This window comes from Pseudovirgaria hyperparasitica (assembly GCF_010093815.1).
Source record: "Pseudovirgaria hyperparasitica strain CBS 121739 unplaced genomic scaffold EJ05scaffold_7, whole genome shotgun sequence".
NCBI classification, from domain to species: domain Eukaryota; kingdom Fungi; phylum Ascomycota; class Dothideomycetes; order Acrospermales; family Acrospermaceae; genus Pseudovirgaria; species Pseudovirgaria hyperparasitica.
Genome location: NW_022985555.1, coordinates 770,081 through 782,858, shown reverse-complemented (window position 1 = coordinate 782,858; position 12,778 = coordinate 770,081). Strand labels below are relative to the sequence as shown.

The window sequence follows — 12,778 nt, the reverse complement described above, 5'->3', positions numbered from 1 at the left end:
CTCTCGAAGGCTTGGTAAAGGGATTTGGTAAAAGTGTTTAGTAAAAAAGCGTTTGGCGTTTCTTCGTGGGTCCTGGCTACTGAATTTGGATTGCATAGAGGGAGCGAATACGACTTATTGGCATGAAGTGGATTGGGGTAAAATCTGGAGCAAGGGTATGGTTTGGGCCGGGTCTTTTCGGTGATGAGCGGAGACTGACGAATAGTAGCGTATGAGCTCCAAAACGTATTGGTTTTGGCCCAGACTTTGGAGGCTCTTTCTTTGCAATGCAACATTGTTGACGAACGACAATGGGCTAGACTAGCAGGTAGTGTGACGACGAGGGTCTTTCGATGCAGCTAAAACAGTCTGATATTATGCTCACTGTCCTCTTACCCTGATAGTATCAGATATACTATGGTAGCGCCAAAGGCTTAATGCCAAACAGTTTGTAGAAGGTATTTGTCGGGTCATACTGTGCCTTCAGCCTCTGCAATCGATCGTAATTGGCACCGAACACATCGTTGGAGTTTTCGTCGTATTCTGCAAGAGCCGAATATTAGCAAACTACAGGACATCTCTTCTGACACGGGGGCGAAGACTTACGATCATAGTTCCCGTACATCATGACCGCACCAACATCTGACTTCTTGGTTGGATATTCGTTCCCCTTGGACACAACCTCGCCGTCCTTCTTTAGCTGCTCTTTGAACAGGGCCGCCATGTCACGAGCCCATTGTCGGCATCGGTCATCATTCTCTGCTTGCGTCCACATGGGCCCGACCATGGCATTGAAGTGATATCCGCGGTTTCCGAAAGCCATGTCTGTATTGCTGGCACTCGCCACAACTTTACTCGGATCATAAAGCTCAAACAACAGCATACTGCCTGCCGCATCATTCACTTCTTCTGTGAACTTGGCGTACTGGTCAAGCACTTGCTGGGCGAAGGTGACGGATATTGGCAAGTTGAAAGCCGCCCCCTTCATGCTCACTCTCAGGCCATACGGGATGCCCATGAAGCTGTTCATGGTGGGATAATCCACCATTGCCATTGTGTTCATGACCGGGTCGAGATCAAGAAGATCCTTATACGCTTCATCGCCCGATGCTTTGTCGCCTAGCCAGATGATCTGCTTTATGACGAGCAGCTGGCCCCTGGCCGGAGGCGGTCGTGCGAACGCTATACTCCCTGCCCCGTTAGCATCCAGACTATTGTCGCGGCGATATATCTTGTTGCAGGCCGCAATCACCTCTGCCAACTTCTGCGGCGGCCACATCAACATCCCAACATACGCCTGCCCACCGTCCGCACCACCAATCCTCTTCTCAACCGGCCCACTCCCAAACGGATGACCCTGCAGCACAAACATGACCGCGACACCAAAATTCTGCCCTGCGCCCCTGAGACCCCAGAACAAATCCGGATTCTCCTCCTTGCTCGCCACCACAACCGCCCCGGACGCCAACACAAGCGTCACAGATACCAGCTGATCAATCGTCAGCCCCAGTTTGCCCGACAACCACCCATACCCGCCTCCCAGGGTCAGCCCGCCCACCCCGGTGTCCGCAACTGTCCCGCCCACGGTCGCAAGCCCCGCCTTGAAGCCGGCCTGGTCGACTTGACCCCAGACCGCCCCTCCGCCGACGGCCAGCCGCTGCGTCGCCGTGTCCACGTCGACCTCTGTGAACTTCTTCGAGCTGCCCAGGTCGATCAGGAGCCCGCCATCTGTGCTGCTTGCACCTGCGGTGGAGTGACCGCCGCCGCGCACGGCGAGGTCGAGGCCTTCGGAGGTGGCGTACGCGACGGCAGTTGAGATTGCGGCGACAGATTCGGGGATCAGAGAGGCCCCGGCGGGCTTTTCGGCGGCGGAGGACCAGCGTTGGATAGTTTTTCTGTAGTCTGGGGAGGAAGGGGTGATAAGGTTGTGGGGAGTGGGCAGTTTTTCGAGGAGTTCGTTTAGGGCGGTGATTTGGGAGGCGGTTATTGGTTTGCGGGTTGACATGTTGTCTTTAATGTAGGTGCTTTCGCAATCTTCTGTCGGATTCTGGTGGGTGTTGTGGCGTGGTATCGTCGACGCAGTCACAATGTACCTGGCAGATTTGTGCTATTTCAACGCATTATATGTAGTTACTGCTCGTCAAGTCGAGTTTTGAAAAACGATCCTTCGAATGGATGGACTGGTCCCTGGCTTTATACAGCTGAGGGTAAGGCGTGCTACCCCTCTTTCGGTGGTGCCCTTCTGAGTTTCCCGGACCCAAAGATTGGAGACTAAGTAAGCTAGAAGCAAGTCAGCTTCGTCTGCTCGAAACTCCTTGTCAATTGATTCAAATTCATGGTCTTCACCTAGGGACCGGCTGGCATACCGTTGGGCGAGTACTAGGCCTTCGAGTGTTGTCAGCCTTAGGCAGAAATGACAGGCAACTAATTACACCCGTTTGTTGAACCTCAACACTATATCTTGTGTAACAATTCAGAGCAAGGCTCGAGTACTCTCTCGTACAAACCTAGCTCGTCCACTCTGCGTCTACCCCTTCTTTTTCGATCATGAACGTACTCAAAAACCCTCGCTCATTGATGGGTGCTGTTCCAGTGACCGCTCTACTTGACCTCGGAAATGGATTAGGAAGACTCCCCCGAGCCGTCCTCTATTCAAGTTCCGGAGGCGATCAGTCAATCCTGGGAGTATTGAAACACCTTGCTTGCCCTATTCGAGCTCCGGGAGCGGGCTTCCACATTCTTGCCACAACTTGGATGCTCTTCTCCTAGCACGCCTGCGATACCCAATGCCTCTGAGATCGACGATGTTTACGGGGGCGGGGCGTTGTATTTGAAGTGTTCCTCGGTATGGGGCACAGGTGTGACAGAATGGGATATCAATGGCCCAGTAAAAGTTTCTCCGACCTCGCAGATCATACTTGGTATATGCGAACCACAGTACTGTCAACTCACCAATATTGTACAGCAGACGAGAGTCAAAGATCGAGACTCTTCGTGGGCGAGTTTCCTCTTCTTGATGGTCCGAGTGGTGCTATGTTCTATCAGCCTGGCATGTCCAGCTACGAGGCGTAGTCAGCCAGGACGGCTTGTTCCACACCGACAGTCAAGCAAATTGAGTATGCGAATAGAATTCCATCGGCGACTCAAGCCGTATCATTACAATCGATTCCATGGCGTAGCCGAGTGTCTATGATGGGCAGCGATTCTGTCTCCGGGGTGCAGCTGGCGAGCTGTCCTGTGCAGGGCGGCTGATGTATTCCACACCCCATGGTCCTGTCATTTGAATCATGACGACCTCCATCATCAGCAGTCTAAGCGAGAGAGTATCTCATCAGATTTTCTATTCGCTACGAAGCCTCTGACCAGCACCTCGTAGCATTTACTGCATCCCTGACTGTTCTATTAGACCCTCACAGGCAGAGTTTAGCACTGACATGCCCCCCCCCCCCCCCCCCAGCACCAGTGGTTGACCCAGTGGCTTATAAAACAGGACTACCAACGTGTCGATTCCATACGAACATCAACTACCCCATACCATGGCTTAGAGCTGCACGCCCAATATCCTGACCTCATCAATCTTCGCATGTTTCAGGGAACCAAGGGATAGACGTAGACTGTATCACAAACCTCACTCCACTACCACCGACTATCAAGACACCTGACAATAAATCAAACGTCTTGCCAATGGCCACACACAAGCTAACAATCCCAATTAGAGAGACTACTGTAACAAACAATCCGCAAGGATACACACACGAAACAGCTCACAACAAAGCCAAGATACACACATGCACACAGTCATCGCCCAAACCCCCTATCTACTTATCATACCTAGTAGCACAGTCCGCCCAGCCTGCACGAGCAATCTCACAGATATATTTATACAAGGACTCGTACAGGTAGGTGACAGGCCAATACTGATCCACCTTTTAGGAAGAAAGAAAGAAAGGGGCGGCAGGTATCTATCAGTATCTAGCCTGGCAACATTCCGCCCATCACGCGACCTCTCCGCAATCCTCCAGGCCCACATCACACACACACACACATCATACACACACCCTGCCAAGAGCTCCACAATCCACACTCCACAATCCACACTCCACAATCCACACTCCACACTCCACAATCCACAATCCACAATCCTACTTACTTACCTGCCTACCCACCTACCCGATTCATCAACACCCACACCATCCCCACACCCTCCTCCAAGGCAAGCACAACCCTATCACCATCCCCCGAATGACACACGACACAAGCCGTCAGCCCTAGATGATACAAGCCAAGCCCAGCCCAACCAAGCCCAGACTTCGGCACATACAATCGGATACAATTAGGGGATTGCATGATCAGTCACCCTCAAAGTACGGATTGAGCTTCGGAATCTGCGCCAAGGGATTGAGATTGCTTGTGTTGAAATGAATAAAGTGGGTGTATATATATATATAGATACACCCAAGGCTATGATATAGCTGTCTAAGAGCCTTAATATTCCTGCCTAAGGCTTCCATGATACCTGATACCTGAATATAGCCAAGATAAGGCTCTAGGCTATATCTAGGAATATACCCGGCTTCATTCAATCTAACACAAGCAATCTAACCAATTAGATTAAAATATCTGGAGAGCAGATTGAGCTTGCATGGATTCGGATTGTAATTATGTGCCCGAAGTCTGGACCAAGCCAAGCAAGCCAAGCCAAGCCAAGCCTAGCCCTTCCTCTCAGTGACGTAGCATCTTCGATAATACCATCCTATCCCATCCCATTCCATGTCATGTCACGTCTACCGCCTCCCCGAGCCGAGCACACGTATCCACACACGCACACATTCATATATATCCATGTATCTATACATATATCCACAACAAACAGAGCCGCCAAGTCTACCCCTCCCGCGCTCGGATCCGGGGAAGGCAAAGGGGGTGCGGGGGAGGAGCGGGGAGGGAGCGGGGGAGGTGGAGGTTGTGGATAGATAGATGGATGGATGGATGGATAGATGGATAGATAGATGGATGGATAGATGGATGGATAGATGGATGGATAGATGGATGGATAGATGGATGGATAGATGGATGGATAGATGGATGGATAGATGGATAGTTTAGTAAACTAGTTGTTTGGCTTGGCTGGATTAGTCGGCTTGGCTGATTTGAAACTTGTAGTGCGGGGGAAGAAAGAAAGGAACGAAGGAAGAAGGGCCCGTGGCTGTGGCTGTGGCTGTGGTTGTGAATGTGCGTGCATCGGAGAGCAGCTCGGATGGGGTTTTTGCCAGCCGGGCTGTGCTTTTGAGGAGGAGGAGGAGGAGTTGGTGGTGTGGTCACATGGGGTAGTGTTGTTTCAGGCGTGCCTGGGAGGGGGTGGGGGGCTGAGGCTAAGGATAGGTATGTAGGGCAGCAGGATGGATGCGTTTCGGAGCATGGCGCGTGGGAAGTAGCTATTCGCCAAGCATCACGCGGGGAATGGAGATTACGGATAGGTGGGTGGTAGGTGACAGATGGCAGACGACAGGTGACAGGTAACGGCTGCCTGGGGAACTCAACGGCGACTCCTTTTTCTCAGTATATCGACGAGTGTGACTGTGAAGCGGACTGGAAATGTAGCCTGCATAATGCGTGTGTACTGCAAGGGATATCCACAGATAGTACTGATTATCTCGAATAGAGTATATACCTATGTACATATATACACATATATATATTCCTCCCAAGCCAAAGCCAAAAGCCACACGGAAACTCCAGCGTTCTTTCCCCGATCATCGGTGGGAAATAGCCAGCTAGTAGCCCCGACAACACAAGAACGATGCAACGCATTCATGCTCAAAAAAAAAGAAAAAAAAAAGTCAACTAAGTACAGGGAACGGATTATGATCAACCAGGACAAGCCGGAGCCAGACCGGACATGATATGCAAGAAAAAGATGAACAAAAGGGGAAAGAGCCATGCTTTGTTTCTCCCCCCCCCCAAAGATATTCATTCATCCTCTAGGCCTCCAATCGGGGCCTCTCTCCCCCAAGCGCCAGACCAGAACCAGAACCAGACCAGCCCTACTGACAGCGCCCGAGCGCCCAGCGATAATTTCTCGTATGCTCGGTCAGATCATAGATCGCATGCCGTTGCGAGCCGCTAAACTCCTGGTGATGAAGTTCTTTTTCGCACTTGGCGTCCTCGCTGTCCTCGTACGAGTACAGGCAGTACGGGCCACAGAAAGATAGGCCGCCGCCGGCCTGGGTGAATTCGACCTTTTTGGCGTCGTGGACGGTGAAGCAGCCGGGGTTGGAGACTTCAAAGTGGGTTTTTGAGACTATGTTTTTTTGCTCGTCGCGGAAGATGGCGAAGACGCTTGCGGCGAGGGTGGGGGTGGAGAGGGCGCTGAGCAGGGCGATGAGGGTTGTTGGCCGCATGGTGATTTGGGTGTGTGGCGTGGAGGAGGTATGTAGGGAGGTTTCCGGTATTGATTGTGATGTTGTTGTAGATGTAGATGTGGATGTGGATGGATATGTGGATATGGATGTAGATGTGGATGTAGATGTAGATGTGGATGTAGATGTAGATGTAGATGTAGATGTGGATGTAGATGTGGATGTAGATTCGTTGATGTAGATGTGGATGTAGATGTGGATGTAGATTCGTTGATGTAGATTCGTTGATGTAGATGTAGATGTAGATGTGGATGTAGATTCGTTGATGTAGATGTGGATGTAGATGTAGATGTAGATGTAGATGTGGATGTAGATGTAGATGTAGATGTAGATGTAGATGTAGATGTAGATGTAGATGTAGATGTAGATAGATGTAGACGTGAGATTCGTTGATGTAGATGTTGGTAGTGTCAGTGTCGGTATTGATGATAGATGGACGGATGCAGGTGTGGATGTCGAATGTCGAATGTCGTGGATTACTGGTATAGCGAAATTGCGTGGGAGGAAGCGGTATGTGTTCGTTACGCGGTCGTCGTATGCCAGCAGCAGCAACAAAGCAAAACAGAAAAAGAATAGAATCGGACAAGACACAAAACGCGCCAATTCGAGAGAGCTGTACTAGCACAGGAAAACCAAGAAACGAAGTGATTCCAAACGAATGGACGGCATCGCGAACGACGCCCACTATTGTATGTATACTTTTGGCAAGCCTTATCTCTTGAGGGAATCGACACACACACGCGACGACGTGCAACCAACCCCCTGCCTGGGTACCCCCCAAGCGCAATCAAATTTCGGAATCTTGACCAAGCTTTGGTCGCGACGGGGATGACCTTGCGGCCGGCATGCCAATCGACGTCTGGCGAGATGACTGCACCGGTGGAGAGGTCGAGATAAGATATAATTAGGTATATGCTGGGAGTGCGAAAATAGGGCCGAAAGCAGCTTGCCAACGATGCTGGACTGACTATTATAGACGACACAGGCGTCGTTTACTGGACGGAAATGCCGCACCATTGCAGCACCACAACGGCGGCCTAGGCCCGAAGCGGCAATCTGGCATCTGATCACCCACAGCACTAGTATTTATCTCTGGGGTCTCCAGGGCTATAGAGGGTGCAGGGGGTCGAGAACAAGCTTTTCTGGTTTAGGGAATGCGGAGATGGCACCTCTATGGTTTCACCCTCACCATGGGACGCGCTTATCTCCCAGACGTGTGTTGGGTATGAGGGAAGGCTGGGTCTAGAGCGGGCTTGGATGATGGTACGTTGATAGGAGAAAAACAAGCCTCAAGCACGCACGCCGCACGGTGACATCGATCCCCACGAAACCGCAATTGAAGCTGTCGATCCCACGTTTTAAGAGGGCTGAAACGTGCGGACGGACGTTGTGGTAAGGCTGGCTGGCTGTCAGGTGCCGGCAAGCTGAAACGACGGGGCAGGCCAACGCGATACGCATGCTGGGCGGCGATGACAAGATGGCGTGGCGGGTCATGGATAGTGTAGGCCATGGATAGTGTAGCCATGGATAGTGTAGCCATGGATAGTGTAGCCATGGATAGTGTAGCCATGTATAGTGTAGCCATGGATAGTGTAGGCATGTATAGTGTAGCCATGGACAGTGTAGGCATGTATAGTGTGGCCATGTATAGTGTGGCCATGTATAGTGTGGCCATGTTTCGTGTAGGTCATGTATATTGTAGTTCATGTTTCGTGTAGGCCATGTATAGTGTGATTAATGTATAGTAGTTCATGTGAAGTGTAGTATAGTATATAGTAGTACATAATCTAGCATATGGTAAAGTATGTAGCATATCATAACATGGCGCAATAGAGTATAGACATCCTGTATGCAAACACCATCTCCATCACCATCACCATCACCATCTCCTCCGCCTCCTCCTCCTCCTCCTCCTCCTCATCATCACCCAGTATCTCGCTCGCCATCTATCTACACGTTATGCCAAAGCCTTAGTCAAAACATCCCCAGACAGCCCGCCTTATCATGACCGGGCACAGGATCAATAGGGCCGAAACAAAAAGGTGCAAACCCACCAGCCCACTACAGCCCACAATCCCACAAAGACGCTCACGTGGTATGGTATGGCATGGTATGGTCTGGTATGTATCAGGACCAGATCACGAGGGCAGCCGCATGACACAAGTGACGCCATCCCATACCAGTAAGTTGTAACCAGTCGCGCCAGTGGACGGGGACCTCACGCACGGGCCCCCTTGCTATCGCGCATAGACTGCCAGCAGCCATCCACTCATCGCGTTCCAATTCCCATCTTTATGCGCTCCGGGAACTGTTGCAGTTGCAGTCGGGGTTAGGGTTAGTGGCAGTGTTACTGTGGCAGTAGGTAGTAGTAGTAGCAGTAGCTAATTATCGCTGTCGCCATTTGTGCTGTTATCGTCGTCATACAGACAGACAGACAGACAGGAACTAATTACTCGAGTTTCTCGAATACTCCATCCATCGCCCGGACCAGCTGGCCGCCGTCTAGTCGCGCAACTTCTACACTCTTGATCGTTTGTACGTCTATTACACACTCACAATCAACAATAGCAACAACGAGAACAATCGCATCGCAACGCATCGCATCGCAACGCATCGCATCGCAACGCATCGCATCGCATCGCACCTTCCATCGCTCTCCCCGCATTGCGTCATCACCGGCCCGGACACATCTCCGATCTACTCCCATCATCACCCTCCTCTCCACTCCACTCCTCTCCCACTGCAATCAACAAGTGAGTGCAGTCTGAGACGCTCGGTGTCGCACATCCATCGCATCCATCCACCCTCATCGTCCACAGCACAAAACACAGCACCACAACACAAACACACAAACACAATCACAGCACCACACGATGCCCTCCCTGCCCATCCCCATCCTCCCCCTCTCCCACGCCCTCCCCCCTTCCCCACCCGCCCACAAACAAGCCTTCCTCGCCAAGCTCCGCCACGCCCTCCTCACGACAGGCGGCGTCTTCTACCTCTCCGAAACATCCGCGCTCGTGCCGGACACACTGATCAACGATGTAATCCGCGAAACGCATGCCTTCTTCGATGCCGACACGGCGGTCAAGGAGGCGGTGGAGATGAAGCGGTGTGGCAGTTTTCTGGGGTGGAGTCGGGTGAGTTTTTTCGCTTTTTTTCGTATTTCGTTGATTTTCGTGAGTTTTTTGGGTTACTGGGGTTTTTCTATTTTTGGAGCTGTGCGTGCGAAAGTTGGGGTTTGGGGTTTGGGTGGGTGGGTTGTGGGGTTTTTTCTTGAGGTGTGAGGGAATTTGAGGGGTGAGAGAGAGCACGTGGGGATGGATGTGGGATGGACGGATGGAGGTGAGCGCGGACACAAGGACAGAGATGCAGGACAACGTGGACGGGACTGTGCTGAGCTGTACGGCGTTATGTGCTTGCCATGCTCTGCAATGCAATGCAATGCTGTGTCCTTGTTTATTCGGCAGGGCAAGGCAGGGCAGGTACGATGCAGTCAGTCAGTCAGTTATCAAAACACACGCCGGAGCAAGCCACCCGGACCCCATCCATCCATCCAGCCGAACCCGCGGAACGCCACCACACCGGAACCCCCGGCCAAACAACACCGGAAATGCACAACCGCATTACCTCACACCGGAACACCACAGATATATAGCCTAGCAAAACAACAAAAACACAAACTAACAACATCCCCCAGATAGACAACGAAACAACAGCCCACCACCCCGACCACCGCGAACAACTCGACCTCTCCACGCCCCACCCTCTCCCAGCCCCCACCGCACCCCTCTACCACAACCTCCGCGCGCCAAACCAATGGCCCTCCCCAACCGCCCTACCAACCTTCCGCCCCGTCCTCGAAGACTACATCGCCCGCATGGCAGCGCTCAGCACGACATTCACGGCCCTCATCGCCGAAGCACTCGGCATGCCCGCCGACACCTTCGCCCGCTTCTTCGACGCAGACCAGCAGCACAAGCTCAAGATTGTCAAGTATCCCGAGGTTGCCCTGCCTTCAGCCACGGACGCAGAGGACGAGAGTGCAGACGCAGCGAGGCTACGACAGGGCGTAGGTCCGCACAAGGACTCGATGCTAACTTCCTATCTCCTGCAAGCGTCGCCGCAGCCGGGCCTACAAGCGCAGGACGCGAGCGGGGAGTGGGTTGATGTGCCGCCTATCCCGGGCACGCTGGTGGTTGTTATCGGGCGGGGCATGGAGGCGTTGACGGGGGGTGTGTGCGCGGGGGCGATGCATCGGGTGTTGAGTCCCGGGGTTGGCGAGGGCCCGCGGTACAGTGTGCCGTTTTTCCAGGGGGTGAGTTGGGATGCGCGGATTGATGGGGAGGGGGAGGAGGAGGGGGGGAGTGTGGATGTGCCGGAGGGTGTGCGGGCGGAGGCGGAGAAGGGATGGAAGGGGAGGAGGGAGAGGGAGAGGAAGGAGGTGGTGAAGGAGGAGGGGGCGTTTGGGAAGAAGGGGCGGTGGGGGAGTATGGGTGAGGCGACGTTTATGAATCGGATTAGGAGTCATCCGGATGTGGGGGAGAGATGGGTGAGTGCGTTTTGTTTCGTTTTGTGTGTGTATGTGTCTGTTGAGTGTGTTGCATTGATTGCATTGATTGATTGATTGATTGCTGGCCATGACGGGACCGACGACGGACGGACGGCATCGATAGTCAAACGCCGATACCGATACCGAAGCCCGATGCCGAAGCCGATGCATGCATGCCACAATCACCGTCACTAATGCCGCCCGAAAACGAACTCGAGACGAGACAGACAGAAAGAAAGACGTGGGCTAATTGAAAGGACACAGTACCCCGAGCTCTTGGCGCAACTCCGTGCGCAAGACGCCGCCGACGACGACGACGAGGCGGCACAGTCGAAAGCGCGGTAATAATTGATGATTATGATGAAGATGATGAACAAAAGACGATCAACCGATCGAAGTTGAGTGTAATATGATAGAATGCGATACAATGCGATACAATGCAATGCAATGCAAGCCGGGGTTATAATTACAATGGGCAGTTTACTAGTTCTAATCAGGTGATGCCGGTGCTCTCTTTTTTCGTGCAGTAATTACTAGGTAGGTAGGTAGGTATATGGAGCAGGATGATGCCATAGGGCGCGCGCATTGCACGTATCCATGGATTATTAGTGGGGGGAGGGTGGCGGGCGGGCGATGAGCGCATATAAGGCTGAAACACGGCTGTTGTTGTTGTTGTTGTTGTCGCTCTCTCTCGCTTGTGCCATTTCATCGACGATGAGATGGTGACCTGTGCGTGCGTGAGGGTGCGTGAGTGCGTACATGAGTGTGAGTGTGAGTGTGCTCGTGCTGAGGCGGGCGGCGGCGGCGGCGGCGGCGGCGTAGTAGGTAGCAGGATAGATAGTGAAGCTAGGTAGTGTGCCTGTAGGAAGAAGGATGAGCATTACGGCGTAGGTGGTGGCAGTTTGGCGCGGCGCAGTCACTCTCACATACTCTCACATAAGCCAGGCAATGAAATTGGAAAAGCGACAACAACGACAAGAACAAGAACAAGAACAACAACAGGGTAATTAATTCTACAAGTGGAAATGCCGGCTGCAGCACGGTATAGTATAGTACTGTACCGTACGTAGGAGGGCTAAAAGTAGAAGCGAAAGGGGAGAGATGCAAGATGACGCGCCCCCGCCTCGTGGACGGGGGCTGCTGGGCTGGCACCGACGCTGGGCGAGACCGAGCGCGGGAGTGGGTGGATGCAGTGTGTGGGTGCAGTGTGCAGTGTAGTGTGCAGTGTAGTATAAGGTAATTAGGGAGGGTGCTGTGGGTGAGTGAGAGAGCTGAGTGTGTGTGTGAAATGTAGTGTATGTAGGCGTGGGTGTAGGTAGGTAGTAGGTAGGTAGTAGGCAGGTAGGCAGGCTGAGAGAGTTGCTGGCCGTCTCTGAGTAATTAGCTGTCCTGGCTGTTGGCCGTCTCTACAGTAGCTGTTCTGCCCGTCAACTCTGCCTGCCCTTCTCCCCCAATCCATCAGCAGCAGCAGCAGCAGCAGCAGCAGCAGCAACAACATCAGCAGCCCCCAGTCGTCGTCGTCGTAGTGGGCACCGTGGCAGCCCCCCCCCTCGCCCCCATCTACGCCCACTAATTAGCAGCAAGCAGCAAGCAGCAAGTAGTCATCAGCCCAAGCACACAAGTAAGTAAGCAAGCCAGCCCAGTTTAAGCCCTGCACCACCACCACCACCACCACCTGCATATCGGCGAGTAGTCCGACGTACTCCAGTACACTACACTACATCCAAGCAGGATGGATCGCGATGAAAGCGGCGTCGTCGTTCTGTTTTGTCTGTGTGCGTGCGTGCGTGCGTGCGTCGATGGATATTGTCGGCCTGTCGCTTGTCGA

General features: G+C 52.8%; 4 protein-coding genes across 4 annotated transcripts; 1 reads left to right on the top strand and 3 right to left on the bottom strand.

The window, feature by feature from the left end:
- Positions 1–394: 394 nt before the first annotated feature.
- EJ05DRAFT_500085 (FAD-binding domain-containing protein) lies at positions 395–1,984 on the bottom strand (the record flags this gene model as incomplete). The annotated part of the gene is made up of 2 exons (XM_033746942.1): positions 395–522; positions 586–1,984. 2 exons carry the CDS (start codon positions 1,982–1,984, stop codon positions 395–397), a joined length of 1,527 nt encoding a protein of 508 aa, XP_033601019.1.
- A 4,039-nt stretch (positions 1,985–6,023) lies between these two features.
- Positions 6,024–8,073, bottom strand: EJ05DRAFT_500083 (uncharacterized protein; the record flags this gene model as incomplete). The annotated part of the gene is made up of 2 exons (XM_033746941.1): positions 6,024–7,011; positions 7,700–8,073. 2 exons carry the CDS (start codon positions 8,071–8,073, stop codon positions 6,024–6,026), a joined length of 1,362 nt encoding a protein of 453 aa, XP_033601018.1.
- Positions 8,074–8,811: 738 nt separating this feature from the next.
- Positions 8,812–9,261, bottom strand: EJ05DRAFT_475871 (uncharacterized protein). Its single transcript, XM_033743909.1, has one exon. It carries the CDS (start codon positions 9,103–9,105, stop codon positions 8,848–8,850), a length of 258 nt encoding a protein of 85 aa, XP_033601017.1. The 5' UTR covers positions 9,106–9,261; the 3' UTR covers positions 8,812–8,847.
- Positions 8,812–11,336, top strand: EJ05DRAFT_537909 (Clavaminate synthase-like protein). Its single transcript, XM_033749415.1, has 3 exons — positions 8,812–9,538; positions 10,099–10,950; positions 11,215–11,336. The coding sequence occupies exons 1-3, from the start codon at positions 9,272–9,274 to the stop codon at positions 11,293–11,295; spliced, it is 1,200 nt and encodes a 399-aa protein (XP_033601016.1). The 5' UTR covers positions 8,812–9,271; the 3' UTR covers positions 11,296–11,336.
- The last annotated feature ends 1,442 nt before the right edge of the window (positions 11,337–12,778 follow it).

Excerpts from the sequence above, each read along its gene's own strand:
- EJ05DRAFT_475871 (XM_033743909.1), bottom strand. The coding sequence starts at position 9,105 with ATGGGAGTAGATCGGAGATGTGTCCGGGCCGGTGATGACGCAATGCGG.
- EJ05DRAFT_537909 (XM_033749415.1), top strand. The coding sequence starts at position 9,272 with ATGCCCTCCCTGCCCATCCCCATCCTCCCCCTCTCCCACGCCCTCCCC. Across the intron at positions 9,539-10,098 it reads GTTTTCTGGGGTGGAGTCGG|ATAGACAACGAAACAACAGC; the intron begins GTGAGTTTTTTC and ends AACATCCCCCAG. Across the intron at positions 10,951-11,214 it reads CGGATGTGGGGGAGAGATGG|TACCCCGAGCTCTTGGCGCA; the intron begins GTGAGTGCGTTT and ends GAAAGGACACAG.